Source organism: Panthera uncia, chromosome X (genome assembly GCF_023721935.1).
Source record: "Panthera uncia isolate 11264 chromosome X, Puncia_PCG_1.0, whole genome shotgun sequence".
Taxonomy (NCBI): Eukaryota; Metazoa; Chordata; class Mammalia; order Carnivora; family Felidae; genus Panthera; species Panthera uncia.
In genome coordinates this window covers 121,961,212-121,975,226 of record NC_064817.1, presented here as the reverse complement: position 1 = coordinate 121,975,226, position 14,015 = coordinate 121,961,212, and the positions used below count along the sequence as shown (strand labels likewise).

Here is a 14,015-nt window from a genome sequence, read left to right as displayed (position 1 = left end):
ACAGCTCAGAGCCTGGAGCCTGCTTTGGATTCTGTGTCTCCCTCTCTCTCTGGCCCTCCCCGCTAATGCTCACTCGCTCGCTCGCTCTCTCTCTCTCTCTCTCTCTCTCTCAAAAATGAATAAACATTTAAAAAAAAAGATGTCTATTCAGTTTCTGCTTTATGCAAAACGTTGTTCTGTTCACTGAGGTAAGAAACAAAGGAATATGGTTGAGATTGAAAACCAGGAGTCCAGATTTAGATATATTAAGAGATACAGTGGAAATGGGTTGAAGGCAGGTGGAAATGGAGATTTAGAGTTCACACAGAGGTCTGGATGGACACACGGATTTGTCTGTCAACTCCATATAGGTAAGCAACAATAGACAAGCCTATGAATGAACTTGAGAAGGAACAGCTAGAGGAGAGAAAAACCAGAAAATAGCAGAAGCCAGGAGAGGTAGATTTCAAAGAAAAGTAGCTGTGTCGAGACTGGCAGGTTCGTTAAGGGTATGGAAAGCATCTGCTGTCACTATGTGGAGGTCATTGGATAACTTCGGCAAGAGTGGTTTGAACGGAATGATATGGGCAGAGGTCATAACGCAATGAGCTGATGAATGAAGATGAGAAAACAGAGGAAGTGTCCATATTGTTCCCATCAGAATTTTGGCTGTGATTGAAAATAGATGATCTACTAACCAGAAGGGGATACAGAGTTGCAAAGTGAATGCAATATTTGGTGGAAAGTAAGCCCAATTAGCGAGAAAGTAATGATACATCATCTTTATATCACTGTTCCCTGTGCTGCTGAACACTTTTAAAGACTGAGCACTGACCTCAAGGAACGTTGGTGGTCATCTACTCCAACTTTATAAAATGAAAAAACTGAAACCCAGTAAAGGAAAGGGACGTGTGCTCAACCTTGGCCTGTGAAAACATTCAAATCATTTTATTCCTCTTGGGTTTTCTTTTTATCACTCTTATCTTATTTCATAAATTAAGTACCATTCATCCTAGTTCCTTATTTAATACTTCTAACTTTTTATTTTGTAATAACTATAGATTTACAGGAAATTGTAAAAATAGTACAGTGCGTCCCATGTACCCTTCACCCAGTTTCCTCCAGTGGTTAAGATCTTACATGATTAGTACAACTTCAAAACGAGCATTATTGATGATGGTACAATACTGCTAACGAAACTATAGACCTTATTTGGTTTCATCAGAGTTTACATGCATTCATTTGTGGGTCTATGTAGTTTTAGCACGAATAATGTAATCAACACCATAATTAAGATACAGAATTATTTCATTGGCACAAAGGAACTCCCTAGGTCGATCCCTTTACAGTCGCACGTATCTCATACCTCCTCCAGTCCCTACCCTGGCAAACGTGAATCTGTTCCTCATTTCTATAGTTTTGCCATTTCAAGAATGCAGTCACAGAGCATGTGACATTTTCAAACTGGCTTCTTCATTCATCGTAATACCCTTGAGGTCCACCCAAGTTGTGTAGATCAATAGTCGTCTGTTTTTCTTCAACTGCAGGGCAGTATTCCATGGTACAGGTGCTTGCTTTAATCCCTCACTCAGTTGCAAGACAGCTGGGTTGTCTCCAGTTTTTAGCTGTTAAATAAAGCTGCTAAGAACATTGGTGTACGAGTTTTTGTGCCAACATAGGGTCTCACTTCTGGGGGATGAATGTCCAGGAGTGCAACTGCTGGGCTGTATGACACATGTGTGTTTAACTTTGTTAGAAATTTCCAAACTCTTTTCTAGGGAAGCTGTACCATTTAACATTCCTACAAGTACTGTATGAGATATCTGGTTTGTATGCTCAACAGCATCTGGTATTTTTACTATTTCTTCTTCAGCCATTCTGATAAATGTGTAATTGTAATTCATTGTGGTTTTAATTTGCGTTCCCTCCTGACTAATGAAGTTGAAGATCTCTTCGTGTGCTTACCTGCCATCCACATGTCCTCTTTAGCGAAATGTCTATTCGTGTCTTTTGCTCACTTTCTAAATGGATGGTTTTTATTGTTGATTTTATATAGTCTAGATTGATCAGATATATTGTTTGCAAATAATTTCCCTCAATAATTTCCGCCTCTTAAATTTTTTACAGAGCAAAAGTGTTTCATTTTGATGAAGTCCAGCGTAGCAGTTCTTTCCTTTTAGGACTGTGCTTTTGTGGTGGAGCCCAAGAACTCATGATTTTTCTCTGATTGTTTTTTCCCTAAAAGATTTCTAGTTCTACATCTTCTATCTAAATCCATGATATTTTTTGAATTAATTTCTGTCTAAGGTGTGCAGCTTAGGTCAAAGTTCATTTTTTTGCCTATGGGTGTAAATCGCTCCAGCATAGCTTGTTGAAAAGACTATTTATCCTCACTCCATTGAATTGCTTTTACACGTTTGTCGAAATCAGTTGCACATATACCATACTGTCTTGATCACTGTAGCTTTATAGTAAGTCTGCAAGTCAGGTAATGTGAGTCTTCCAACTTCTTCAAAACTGATTTAGCTTAATTAATTTTATACCTGGATAATTTCATTTTTCCTACAAGGAAAGAAAAAAATAGAGAACTGTGGCTGTGGGAAATTACAGAAAATACGGCATTTACACTCCCTGTGCCCTACAGTAGTGGTTTTTAAACTTCAGTATGCCTTAGAATCAGCTGGGGCATTCACAGAGATTTCTAGGTTCCACCCCGAGAGATGAAGGCTGACCTCCAAGTGATTCACGTGCAGGTGGACTAAACCTTGAAATCTGAAACACAATAGGCTAGGGAGAAGCAAGAAGAAAAATCAAACAACAAAAAGCAACCCTTTGCCACTATTGTTGAGATTGTTTTCTTTCTTCCCACTTCCTCCAATTCTCACTTTAATTTCAAGTATACAAGAGGCTGGACTCTTTTCTGAAGACACGCTTATCATTTGTAGTTATACATAGAAAGAATAATGCAACACAACTTGTTAAAACATGATTTGTGTTACATCATAAGTCCTGAGTGTTTCTGGAAAAACCTATTTATATCATAATGGCAGTTCCTAGGTAAATAGGAACTCTTCAGTAGGAATTTGCTTCAGAGTCAAATATGCTAGAACTCATCTATTTGGTTAGAACGGCACCCACATAGATTCAACCTTCGATAGGTATCTCAGAATGCCTAATATTCTAGAGATCAAGAAGGAAGACATAAGCCATATGGCTCTCAATGAGGGCTAAGAGTACGGGTAGGGCGCTAATGAGCCACCTTCACTTCCCTCCATTAACTATAGTATATTCAGGGGCGCCTGGGTGGCTCAGTCGGTTGAGCGTCCCACTTGGGCTCAGGTCATGGTCTCGCAGTCTGTGAGTTTGAGCCCCGCATCGGGCTCTATGCTGACAGCTTGGAGCTTGGAGCCTGGAGCCTGCTTCGGATTCTGTGTCTCCCCCTCTGTCTGTCCCTCCCCCACTCATGCTCTGTCTCTGTCTCTGTCTCTCTCTCTCTCTGTCAAAAATAAATAAACATTAAAAAAAAGATTTAAAAAAAACTGTAGTATACTCATTTACTTGTCCAACATGAGCATAACTCTCATAACTACAAGATTGAAACACGAAACGCTCTTCTGCCTTTAACTTATTCTAGGGATTGTGTCTAAAAATGAAAATAAAGACTTCAAAGCTAAGCAAGGGAAAAGTAAACATTTGAAATATACTTGGATATTTCCTTCCAAGATGTCCATGCCAATGTACCTTCCATAGCCTTTAAAAAAAAACTTTACTACTGAAATCATCTTCGTATGCACTTTGTAGGCCAGTTACAGTGAAACTTTCAGGAAGACATCTTGTGCTCAGTGCATTATTAACACCCTTCCACTGGGCTACAATAGGGGCTGCGCTGCTGTCTGTCTACACATGAGGTGGGTTAATTTTCAGACCATGCTTAATATACAAATTGAAAAAACAAAATTTACCCCATTGGTCTCCTGGTTTATTCTAGAGAAGACAGTTCTTGCAAAAGCTCTTCCTTTTCTTGTTGCAACTCCTGCAAATGCTGTTGGTTTTGCTCCAGTCTGTCCTCCAGCCACTGCAGGAGAGGCCCACTGACTGCTGACATCTGGCTGCACAGGTTCTTGGTGAACACTTCAATGCAAGAAACGCACAGATGAGGGAACACTCTGCCACTAGGAGCCCCCCAACCATGAGCACATAAAGAAGGAGCTGGAGAAGGAAGTGGGACTAGCAGACGATCTTGGACACCTTCCTGAGTATGCCTGGATCCATAAGGTGGAGGGAAGCCTGGCCATGCAGAGAGCAGAAACTGGCTCTTTCCTCCCTCCTGCAGAAGGGCTAAGAACTACAGGTCTCTTTCCCCAGCCCCGGGCATTGGCACGGTGCAAACGACCAGTGACCCCGACTCCCAGAGAGCAACGACTCTGCCTTCTGCCACTTATTTTTCCACAAGCCCAGTAGGAAAATGGCTCCAATGTTTCATCTATTTAAGAAATAAATACATTAATTCAACTCACCTCAGAACTACTCTTTAATTTTTTTTTTATTTCTTTAATATAATTTATTGTCAAGTTAGCTAACATGCAGTGTATACAGTGTAGAGCCACTCTTTTAAAATGAGGACAACAGAGAGATGAAGAGTCAGGGAGCTCCCGTCATTCATGTTCAGCTTGATGGGGAGACAAAGATTCTATAGTCCTCTTTTTGAAACAAATTCTGCCTAATGGAAATATCTTTTTCTCCCTTATAACATATGACTTCTTGAAAATGACCAGTGTAAGACTGTGGGGTGCATCTTCCCAGATATATGTATATAGTTCCATATAAATGGAACTATAAAGTATGCAGTATTTTGTGCAATGCTTCCTTCACTTGGCACAATTCCCTTGAGTTTCATCCAGGTGGTATATGTCTCAGCAGTTCTCTTTGTTGTTGAGCAGTACTCCACTGTCTGGATGGATCACACTTTGTCTACCCACTGACAGACACTCGGGTGTCTCCACCTTTTGGCCATTGTGAATAATGTTACTATGAATACTTCTGTACAGGTTTTTCTTTGAACACCTGTTTTCAACTCTTTGGGGTCTATGTAGAACTGGTGGGATATGTCGTCATCGTAACTGCCAACCCCTTTAGGGGTGCCTGGCTGGCTCAGCCAGAAGACCCTGCGGCTCTTGATCTCAGGGTCATGAGTTTGAGCCCCGTGATGGGTGCAGAGATTACTTAATAATACATAAATAAACGAACTCAAAACAATTTTTTAAAAAGCTTAAATATATCTGGAATTTACTTTTGTGTAGGATTTTAGGTAGGACTCTATTTTCCTCCAAATGTTAATAGAAAAATAGAAGCCCATGAAGATTAAGAATGTCTCTTGGATATATATGTGTGTGTGTGTGTGTGTGTGTGTGTGTGTGTATAAATAATAATAAAAAATGTACAAGGGCACCCGGGTGGCTCAGTCGGTTAAGCATCCACTTCGGCTCAGGTCATGATCTGTGTCTCCCTCTCTCTCTGCTCCTCCCCTGCTCATACTCTGTCTCTCTCTCTCTCAAAAATAAATAAACATTAAAAGATTACAAAAAAAGAATGTCTCTTCTGTTTGTCACCAAGCCCCAGTGCCTAGAATAGTGCCTAGCTGAGAGCAGGTGCTCATATGTTTCTTGAATGAACTAACAAACAAGTGAACTTGCCCAACACTATTTAGTAAATAATCCATCCTTTCTTACTGATTCGAAGTGATAGATTTATTAAATATAAATTTTTATATACACATGGGCCCAATTCTGGGCTCTATTCAGTTCTACTGGTTTAATTGTTCATTTTTTATAATTTTTAAATTACTGCAGCTTTAGAGTATGGCTACATATCATATATTGCCAACTTTTAGCTCTTTGTCATGTTTTACCTCCAGATAGAAATGATGGGACAGATATGCCGAGTCATCTCTTCTTTTCCTCTAAAAGTAACAGCCTCACCTTCTTCCCCACTGATGACTTTGACAGTCGCTGGGGAAGACTACACAGAATGGCCTCAAAGACGAGGAATGGAAGGGTAGGAGCGTATGCTGGAGAAAAGTGATTTAGTACGTATATTGTACTGAGTTTCTGTTCCTTGGCCTTGTGTAGGAATTCCTTCTGTGTTCACTGACATAAAACGATTTCCTCTTTCATACCCTCCCTTCTATCTGTCTCTCCATCTCTTTCAACTCCCACCATAATAGGCTAGTAGTGGTGTGCTGGAACCAGTTTAGATCAGCTCATGAGAGCCATCCGTTGAAATTTCAGGAAGTCTGCAAGCTGGTTGAAGCCACATTAGTTATTTGAAATCAGCCACGGTAGGGGTATTACACCATGGAAACTGGCAAACACAAAAACTCAGGGCCCTTCCCCCTCCCTGAGAGCTGGGGTTAAACATACACCAGCACACCACCTAGGAAAATTATCATAAAGCTTGTTCCAGTCTTTCTTCCAGCCTTATTCTAGTTGTATATATAGTAAACGGTCCACAGGGTCCTAAAGAAAACTTGGGAGTAGGATTAAGGAACGGCAAAACTCTTGAAAAAGGAAATCCAAGGAGAACTTGTACCTATCACTTCAAGCACTTAACACGAAATTTGTTCCTGTCAGCTGAGTATTTAGGGATCACTGCCTATGTTCTAAAAAAACAAACAAACAAACAAACCTTACCTGAGCCGTTATGGATCTTGGTTACTGAGTCCAGATGCGTAAGGCTAAAGGGATAAAATAGTTTAGGTCAGTAGCAAAGCAGCACTGAAAGGAAAACAAAGTGGTCATGGACAATTTAACAAGTGATAAACTGCACCAGACCTTTGCCAGTTGGATTAGATGAATATGTATAATTTAAATCACATTACAGTTAAATTTTGCATTATTTGGGGATCTGATTTTCTTCAGAACTTCAAGATAATTCAAAGAGATGATATTAAATTACTGTCTCTCACTTCATATAGTACACATTTATTGGGAAAGACCAGACCCACTGCTTGGCAACAGAGCTACTAAGATGTTGCAGTTTATTTTTTTTAACAACCAAAAAGTGCCTTTGCCCTTGAAGGGTTCAAAGTGCAGCAGGAAAGCAACGAATGTGAAACAGATTGTTAACACACTTTCTCACAGACGACAGAGGAGGGAAGACTCTACCTATGGATCCTCCTATATGCGTCCTGCTCCTCTTGGCACAGGATCTTGGGCAGCTCGACTGCTGATTCAAGGCATACTTTCCCAATGGTTACATGAGGCACAATATGGATTGGGATTTCAATCCTCTCATACCTGCAAGACAATCAGTTCAGGTCAGTTTTATGTTTCCAGCTTTATTTTGGTGTAACTGACAAAAAGGAATTACATACATTGAAGGTGTAGAAATTGATATTTTGACATTGATATTTTGAGTAAAATGATCACGACACTTAAGCTAATTAACATATCCAACACCTCACATAGTTACCATTCTTTTTGTGTGTATGTGGTAAGAATACTTAAGATCTACCTTCTTAGAAAATATCAAGTATACAACACAGTATTGTTAACTGTACTCAGCATGTTGTGCATTCGATCTCCAGAACTCATTCATACTGAAACTTTGTACCCTTTGAACAACACTTCCTCGTTTTCCCCTGCACCACTCCTGCCATAGCAACCACCATTGTACTCTCAACTCAATGAGTTTGGCTATTTTTATTTATTTCAATTCATCCATTGACAGAACTTAAGGTTGCTTATGTATCTGGTCTACTGTGAATAATACTGCAATGAATATTGGAGTGCAGATATCATTTTGAGACCCATATTTTATTTTCTTTGGATATATACCAAGAAGGGGGTTAGTTTTTAATGCCGAGTTGTCATAATCAGAAGTTTTCTATAGTCCTAATAGAAATTTTGGGATACGCTGTACTCAAAGATTAGACATTCTTGTCATTCATTTAGTAGCGCAACATCAAAGGGGACTGAGTTCTAACTGAGCTCATCTGGGGAGCAAATTAGAAGCACATTTGCAGAGTCAATATTCTCTATTCTCCTAGAAAACCTGGAGCCCTTTCATAAACTTAATGGAGGACTTGGGAGCACAAGGGGAAAAGGGGAATATCTAATTAATGCTGTTTTTTGTTGAGAAGTTGCCAGTGGGGTTGAACACATTGATCACAAAGCCTGGGGAAAAGTAACTGCAGACTCTTCAATGATTCCATCAGATTCATTATGTAAATGGGATTACTCATATAAATGCTCATTTGTTCTAAATCAGTGTTCACCAGTGGCCCTTACTTCCCATTCTCTCCCCTGGGAGGGAAATAGGTAAGAAATTCATAACTACTTGTATTTTCACGCTAGAACAGGAGAAACAAACATGCTTGTTACTGAGGTCAACTAATCTACCTCTAACCTACTTCTCACCCCAAATACGCCTAAACTCCACCTAATGGTGGGTTCAGTGGAGCATCCAGGTTGAGGGCCGCTGGCACTGTGAGGCCTCACTGGCACATGGCAGAACAGCAGCATAAGATCTAGCCCTCCTCTCTCTCTTTCGCATCCAGCAGAATGTGTCTGGGCTCTATACCCTAATAATAGGTAGGATCCAAATAATGGAGAATTACAAGCACCCCTCCTCACATCCAAGTAGCTGCTTTTGGTGTGCAGAAGGCCCTTTGCAGTAATATACATGACTGTTATTTTTTCTATAAGTATGTATGTATGTATTTTAATGTTTACTTCTTGAAAGAGAGAAACAGAGTGCAAGCTGGGGAGAGGCAGAGAGAGAGAGAGGGAGGGAGACACAGAATCCGAAGCAGGGCCCAGGCTCTGAGCTCTCCGCACAGAGCACGACATGGAGCTCAGAGCCACAGACCGCAAGACCGTGACCTGAGCTGAAGTCAGAGGCTTAACCGACTGAGCCACCAGGTGCCCCTTTATTTATTTATTTATTTATTTTGAGAGAGACAGGGAGAGAGAGTGCAAGCAGGGGAGGGGCAGAGGGAGACGGATTGGGAGAATCCCAAACAAGCTCCTCACTGTCAGGACAGGACCCGACACAAGGCTTCAACTCACGAACCGTGAGATCATGACCTGAGCCAAAATCAAGAGTCAGACACTTAACTGACTGAGCCACCCTGGCGCCCCACGGTGACTGTTATTACTGGTGATTCCAAACACCTGGAAGAAGTCAGCCTCCTGCTGCCATAAGGCTATTTAGTAGGGTTTCCTACCGAGTTTGTCAGGACTAAGAGCAGAAATGGGACTGGACACACATTTCCATAAACTCCTATTGGAAATGGCTAGAGCCTCTGTCAGTTCACTCAAAACTACAACCCCGCAACCTATGGAGGCAGAGATGCAAAGCTTAGGGCAGAGATCCTGCTTCTGCTAATGAACTGCAGTTGGCCGTGGGACAGCAGGGGTCTAAGCTCCACAGGAAGTAGATTTTGTACAGTGCAGGACTGTGACTGTATTTTCTCTTCCTTATGATTTTCTCAATAACATTCTCTCTTCTGTAGCTTACTTTTTTGTAAGAACACAGTGTATAACACATATACCATACAAAACATGTGTTAATTAGTTTATGTTACTGTATTAAGGCTTCTGGTCAATAGTGAGTTATTAGTAGTGAAGTTTGTGGACAATCCAACAGTTCTACGTGGGTTTCTTACCACACAGGGAGTCGGCACCCCTAATCCTTCTGCTGTTTACGGGTCAACTGTAATAGCTGGAATAGTTATTCCCAGTATTCCTGTTGAGAGCAGCTACAAGAACTGGGCCAAATAAAATGGCACCTATCGCTATGTGTTGCAACTTCATAGGAACATTTACTTTGTGAAAATTCTTGGAACTGATCTGTGTCGCGGATGCATGGGTGTCTTCACTTTGTGAAAACTTATTGAGCTGAACATTAAAATTAGGGCACTTTTCTATATGCATTTCACTTCAACTGAAAAGCTAAAATCAACCAAGCAAATTAAGTTTCTGACAGGTCAGAACATATTAAGATACTAGTGTGGAAGTCTACTGCCAAAGGGATTGTTCAACAATTATTTTCTGAGCACCAGGCGTACAGTGACAAAAGGCAAGCCTTTGTTTCAAAGATCTTACAATGTTATTAGAGAGATTAAATACTAAAATAAAATGTTTAAGTATTATGATAAAGGAAATATAGTGTCCTACTTAGTTCTGAGAAGGAATACTTAGCTTGGGTGGTACTAGGTATTAAGGAGTTTCAGAGAAGCATTCCGAAATTTGAGCTTAGTCTTCAAAAATGAGTAGGCATTCACTAAGTAGTAAAGGGGAACAGATACTGCAGGCAGCGTGGGCATAGATATGACCAGGAGAGACTCTAGCTAGGGAAACAGGCAAACCATGAACAGCTTCCAGTTTGGGGCTTTTTTTCTGAGGGCATTAGGGAGCAGGACCATTTCAAATAGGCTACATCGTAGATACCAGATTGGAGGGAAGGAAGACTGGAGCACAATGGGTGGGTGAAATGGAAACTAAAAGGAGTTTTTAAAAAATAATGAAAATGAAAATACTACTATCCCAGCATCTGTGGGATATATTTAAAGCAGAGATCAGTGGAAAATCATAGCCTTAAGCACTTATATATCAATGAAGGACCAACAATATATTAATTAACCCCTAAACTCCAATTACTAAGATAAAACACAACAAAATAACTGAAGTAAAATATAAAGGAAGGGAAAAATGAAAGCTACAAGAAAAACTAATGCGATTGGGAGGAAAAAAACAATCAAATTAATATAAAGAATGATTGTTTTGAGAAAATTAACAAAATAGACACACTACTAGCTAACATAATCAAGGAGAGAAAAGGAAAAAAACACAAATACACAAAATATGAAATGACAAGGAGGAGGTAACTATTAAAAAGGAGAGATGTAAAATACCATAGGAGACTATCCGGCAGATCAATCTCTCTGCAAATAAATTGGAAAACAAGACAAAATGGATAGTTTCATGGGAAAATACAATTTACCAAAATTGACCTCATTAGGAAAGAAAACATAAACAGACCAATTTCCATAGCAAACAGAGAAATATACCAAGGGAATACCTACCACCCCCCAAATAAAAGACCCTGCTGCTTCCTTTGGGGAATATTCAAACAATACATTGTCCTCAATGCTACATACATTGCACAAGAGCCTAAAAAAATGAAAGAAAAGTCCAAACAATTCTTGGGGAGCAAGTACAATATGGATGACTAAACCTGACTCAAGCAGTACCAAAAATTCAAAAAAGCTAAACTTATGATTACTTATGCAAACATAATAAACAAAATATCAGTGAGCAAAGCCTGATATCACATTAAGGCAATTCAACAGGATATTTTTTCAGAAGCCAAGCTTGGTTCAATGGTAGGAAATCTATTAATACATCATATTAAGAGATCTGAAGAAAGTATTAATTGCCTCCATAGATACTGAAAAAATTAACAAAATTCAACACTCAATCCTGATTACAACACAGAATAAAAGACAAAAGTAGGAATGTATCTTTTTTTTTATTAGAGAGAGAGAGTGTGTGTGTGAGCAGGTGATAGGGGCAGAGGTAGAGAGAGCCCAATGTGGGGCTTGATCCCATGATCCTCGGATCATGACCTGAGGTGAAATCAAGAGTCAGGTGCTCAACTGACTGAGCCACTCAGGCATACTTACTTACTATGAAAAAGTATGTTAACCTTAGTCCTGAATACTATCTTACTTAAGAGTGAGATGCCACAGGGATTTCCACAAGGATCAGAAACAAAGCACAAGTTCTTACTACTTCCACTACTATTTAAATGTTGTAAAGTAGATGTTAGCCAATACAGTTATACATAAGAAATCAATTACAAGTACAGAAATTGAAGAAGTGAAACTATTTTTACTTACAGGTGAAATATGATATTTATCTAGAAGTCTCCAAAAAACCAAAGGTAAAATTAACTCAAAGAATAAAGGAATTCAGGAAGGAAAAATTTACATACAGAAATAATAGTCGTGAAATATACAAACAATAAAAAGAGTGGCAGTGGAAAAAACAAATGCAAAAAAAGAATCTCATGTATACCCAACTTCCTTCCCATCTCTGACCCTCCAACATGCTGTTTCCTCTACCTGGAGTTTCTCCCGCCTCCCCCGCCATTTTTACTTGGCTAACTTTTACTCATCCACCAGAAAACAGCTTGAGAATGCTTTCTTTAAATACCACACCATTTTACTTACATGTAGAACCTAAAAAACAAAATAAGTGAACAAAACTAATAGATGCAGAAAACACAGTGGTAATTGCCAAAGAGGAAGGGGTAGGGGGATGGGCAAAATGAATGAAGGGGATCAAGAGGTACAGACCTCAAGTTATAAAATAAACAAGTCCCGGGGGTGCAATGTACAGCATGGTGACTATAGTCAATAATACTGAATTGCATATTTGGAAGTTGCTAAGAGAGTTGATCTTGAAAGTTCTCATGACAAGAAAAATAATTTTTGTAACTGTGTGGTGAGGGTTGGTAACTAGACTTATTGTGGTGACCATATCACAGTGTATACAAATATTGAATCATTGTGTTGCATACCTGAAACTAACATAATGTTATATGTCAATTATATCTTAGTAAAGAATAAAAAGAATGTTTTCTTCAGCAAAAACTTCCTTGACTGTTCAGCAACAAATTAAGTATGTAATTGTCTTTTTTCTCTTTCCTTATTTTTCCAACTTTATTGAGATATAATTGATATATAATATTGTGTAAGTTTAAGGTATACGAGGCATTGATTTGATACACTTACACACTGCAAAATAATTATCAACATAGAGTTAGCTAACACCTCCATTACATCACATAATTACCATTCCTCTTTTTGTGGTGAGAACGTTTAAGCTCTTTTACAAGTCCTGATGCCCAGGCATCATTCTTTACCTATGATACAAATCACAGTCTCTGGGGGAGGAACCCAGACATCCAGAGCAAGTGTGTGTGTGTGTGTGTGTGTGTGTGTGCGCACACACAAAATTTTTTATAGCAGTTTTAGGTTCATGGCAAAATGGAGAGGAAGGTACAGAGATGTCCCCACACATGCATATAGCATTAGCAACATCCTGCACCGGAGTAGTACCTTTGTAATAACTGGTAAGCCTACAGTGACTTATCAATATCACACGAAGTCCATAGTTTACATTAGGACTCACTCTTGGTGTACATTCTGTGGGTTTTCACAAATGTATAATGGCATGTACCCCATTATAATATCATACAGAATAATTTCGCTGCCCTAAAAGTCCTCTTTTCTCCCTAACCCCTGGCAATCTTTTTACTGTTTCTATAGCTTTTCCTCTTGTAGCATGTCCTATAGTTGGAATTGTGTAGTATGTAGCCTTTTTGGATAGGCTCAGTGTATTTTTTAAACTACTTGGGTGATTCCAGTGCTCAGCCAAGTTTGGGAATGAGTGGTTTAACTCCTTTTTCTTTCTCCATACCTTCCAATCTACTCAGTCCAAATGTTCCTTAATTTTTGGCGACAAAGTATTCCTTAGAGTTGCAGAAGCCTATTAACTTTTCCTTAGAAAGGAAAAAAAAATAAGGTGAGGTACATGAGTTTTTTTCCTAACAATAAAAAAGCTAAAAGAGAAAAGCTGGTAAGCAAAGTGCTTTCTGGCTAGATACGAAACCTCAAAGGGACAATTAGTGAAATTAACGATACCTGGCATTCATATAAGATTACTAGGCATAGGAAAAAGCAGAAAAATGTGACCCATAAACAAGAAAAAATAAGTCAACAGAAACAGAAATATCAAAGATGAAAGAATTAGCGGACAAGCATCTTAAAATAACCATTATAACTATATACATACATATTTATATGTATAACTATATATATGTATAACTGTATATATGTATATATGTCTGTATAACTATGTATATATACATATCTATATGTCTGTCTACATGACACTTTTTTATTTAAATTTCTTGAAAAGATAGTCAATTGTTTAAAGTAAAACGAAATAACAACATGTTTTTATAAC

The 14,015-nt window shown here is 39.0% G+C and overlaps 1 protein-coding gene across 3 annotated transcripts in view; it reads right to left on the bottom strand.

The window, feature by feature from the left end:
• Nucleotides 1-1,269: 1,269 nt before the first annotated feature.
• BRCC3 (BRCA1/BRCA2-containing complex subunit 3) overlaps nt 1,270-14,015 on the bottom strand; it is a 61,834-nt gene continuing 49,088 nt past the window's right edge. For all 3 annotated transcript variants that reach the window (XM_049644538.1, XM_049644540.1, XM_049644539.1), the window contains 4 exons: nt 7,143-7,274; nt 6,669-6,712; nt 3,942-4,110; nt 1,270-2,541 (listed from right to left, as the gene is read on the bottom strand). In XM_049644538.1, coding sequence (XP_049500495.1) covers nt 3,959-4,110; nt 6,669-6,712; nt 7,143-7,274 — 328 coding nt within the window. In that variant the 3' untranslated portion in view covers nt 1,270-2,541; nt 3,942-3,958. The remainder of the gene's footprint in view (nt 2,542-3,941; nt 4,111-6,668; nt 6,713-7,142; nt 7,275-14,015) is intronic.